Source organism: Sardina pilchardus, chromosome 12 (assembly GCF_963854185.1).
Source record: "Sardina pilchardus chromosome 12, fSarPil1.1, whole genome shotgun sequence".
Lineage (NCBI taxonomy): Eukaryota > Metazoa > Chordata > Actinopteri > Clupeiformes > Clupeidae > Sardina > Sardina pilchardus.
In genome coordinates, this window is record NC_085005.1 from 23,191,980 (window position 1) to 23,194,479 (window position 2,500).

The 2,500-nt window shown below is 44.2% G+C and overlaps 1 protein-coding gene across 1 annotated transcript in view; it reads right to left on the reverse strand.

The window, feature by feature from the left end:
• Positions 1-2,500, reverse strand: part of stxbp5a (syntaxin binding protein 5a (tomosyn)) — a 108,672-nt gene that overhangs the window by 17,955 nt on the left and 88,217 nt on the right. Inside the window, exons 21-22 of the mRNA XM_062550893.1 lie at positions 2,050-2,052; positions 1,342-1,392 (exon numbers count right to left, since the gene is read on the reverse strand). Coding sequence (XP_062406877.1) covers positions 1,342-1,392; positions 2,050-2,052 — 54 coding nt within the window. The remainder of the gene's footprint in view (positions 1-1,341; positions 1,393-2,049; positions 2,053-2,500) is intronic.

The window sequence follows — 2,500 nt, forward strand, 5'->3', positions numbered from 1 at the left end:
CTGCTAAATGAATTTGTGAATATGTTTCCATATGCACATAGACAGCAGATATACTGCTGAAGAGCATTGGCATTCACTTAGATATATGTCTCCCAGTGTTCTATTCTATATCTAAGGACAGTGTAAGTGCTGGTGTTTGCTGGGCCAATGTGACAGAGCCTAACACATAGCATATTTCACATACATTTACATACAGTAACATTACATTACATTTATAAATGGTCAAACGTGACACAAGTCCACACAACCAACGCTTTGCATGCTCCACCTGTAGGACGTGCTGGAGAGGGGGGAGTGACAGGGTAATTACAGCTCTATCAGTTCAGTCCATACGTTACGTTATGTTATGTGACCTTACACACACACACATATAGAGTACAGTAGAAGAGACACGTTTCAGAGACAGTCCATCATGCTTGGGCATGCTTTGGAGAATGGGTTAGCAAACAAGGATACACACACACACACACGTTAGATGTGTCCTGGTGAAAGAATCCACACACTCCACACAAACAGGCATTGAAGGGTGTGTGTGTGTGCGTGTTAAAGTCATGAAGAAGATATTATAGAAGACTAAGGACCCAATATCATGCCTGATCACCTGGACATGACTCTCAATGCTCTTCAGTTCCACAACCCAAAGACTTATGGGAATTGTAGTTTTAATGCCATGGCACATACTGTAGCAGAGAGCGGTGATGAAACGTACTAAATTAGCAGCCTATGGTTGAGTCTGGGTCCTTCTCATCTCTCCCTTATGTAAAGCTGAACGGCGGCTGTAATTAATTATGACAAAAAGGACTAAAGGAGTGTGAGACTTCCTCTGAGTATCAACCGTGGGTTTAATTACAGAGACCTGCATAGATTTCAGGAGAGCAAATAACAATCAAAGCAAAATGGAAGACAGGATCCCTCAGGGAGAGAAGAAAGTGGCTGTTTCCTACAAGGGAGAGAAAAAAATGACTTCACGGAAGACTGCAAACTCAAAAGAAATAAGATAATAAAACAAAATGGAAGGATTTGGCAAAAAAAGGAGCTTCCTACAAGTAAAAGGATGACAAGGACTGTTGAATGGAGACTCTGCGATTGGCAAAAATCCAACAAACTCAAGATTTGACTCTACTAACCTCGCTAGTCGCTAACCTTGCTGACACTGAATACAGAACAGAGCCATGAGACCCCAGATTTGCAGTGTGTGTGCATGTGTGTGTGTGTGTGTGTGTGTGTGTGTGTGTGTGTGTGTGTGTTGAGGATATTTGGAAACAGGGGGTGGGAGATGCAGAGACAGCGGAGTCCTCACTGGTGGATGGAGGCGTGCTCGTGCACAGAGTCAAGGCTTACCCAAGTCTGGCTTAAGCTCAGTGGGCAAGCTTAGCTTCCTGGACATCTTTGCTGGAGGAGAGACAAGGAAGACACGGCCCTCTTTTACAAAAATACACACGTACACACAGCGGCACAGCGCGCCTGCGGCACACACACACACACACACACACACACACACACACACACACACACACACACACACACACAAACAACTGGGCAAGGAATGTTTCCTGATAAGCTCTCTAGCTTGCCTTCTTACACATACACACACACACACACACACACACACACACACACACACACACACACACACACACACACACACACACACACACACACACACACACACACACACACACACACACACACACACACACACACACACACACACACACACACACACAGTGTTATCAAGATCAGTTGGGAATAGCTTCAAATCAGACACACAAACACAGACAAATCCATCCACTCAAAAATCCATTTAAGTTAGCACTAAAACACACACACCACACACACACACACACACACACACACACACACACACACACACACACACACACACACACACACACACACACACACACCTTCACACACACACACACACACACACACACACACACACACACACACACACACACACACACACACACACACACTTGTCCAACGGCTCACGGTGCAACATGCTGGGAGAGCATCATCCTGAAAGAGAGGGGACCTCAGGCCCACCACCTCAAATCTCCATGCCAACAGAGCATGCACTGGACACGTACAGAACAGTAACAGGAAGTAACACCACAAGTAAGCCGATCTAGACACAGGAAGTGACATAGACACAGGAAGTGAGGTCACAAGTTCAGACAGAATGTGAGGCAAGGTGTCAGACAGTTTAGACAGACAGAGACAAACTCTTGTGGCAAACTCTCCCTCCCATCTACCTGTGGAAAAGCTGGGGGGAAGACACAAATAAGGATAACTGAAGATGAGGAAAAAGTCCTAAATAACGGCAAAACCAAAAAGTGGTGAGCTGCAAATTAAACTGGATAAGTAAACAGAAAATGTTAAATGAAAAAAGAAACAAATGTCAAAATTATTAAAAAACATAGGTATACATAGAGAAAACATAAAAGTACTGACTGTATATTTGTTTTGTTTTGTGTGTGTGTGTGTGAGAGAGAGA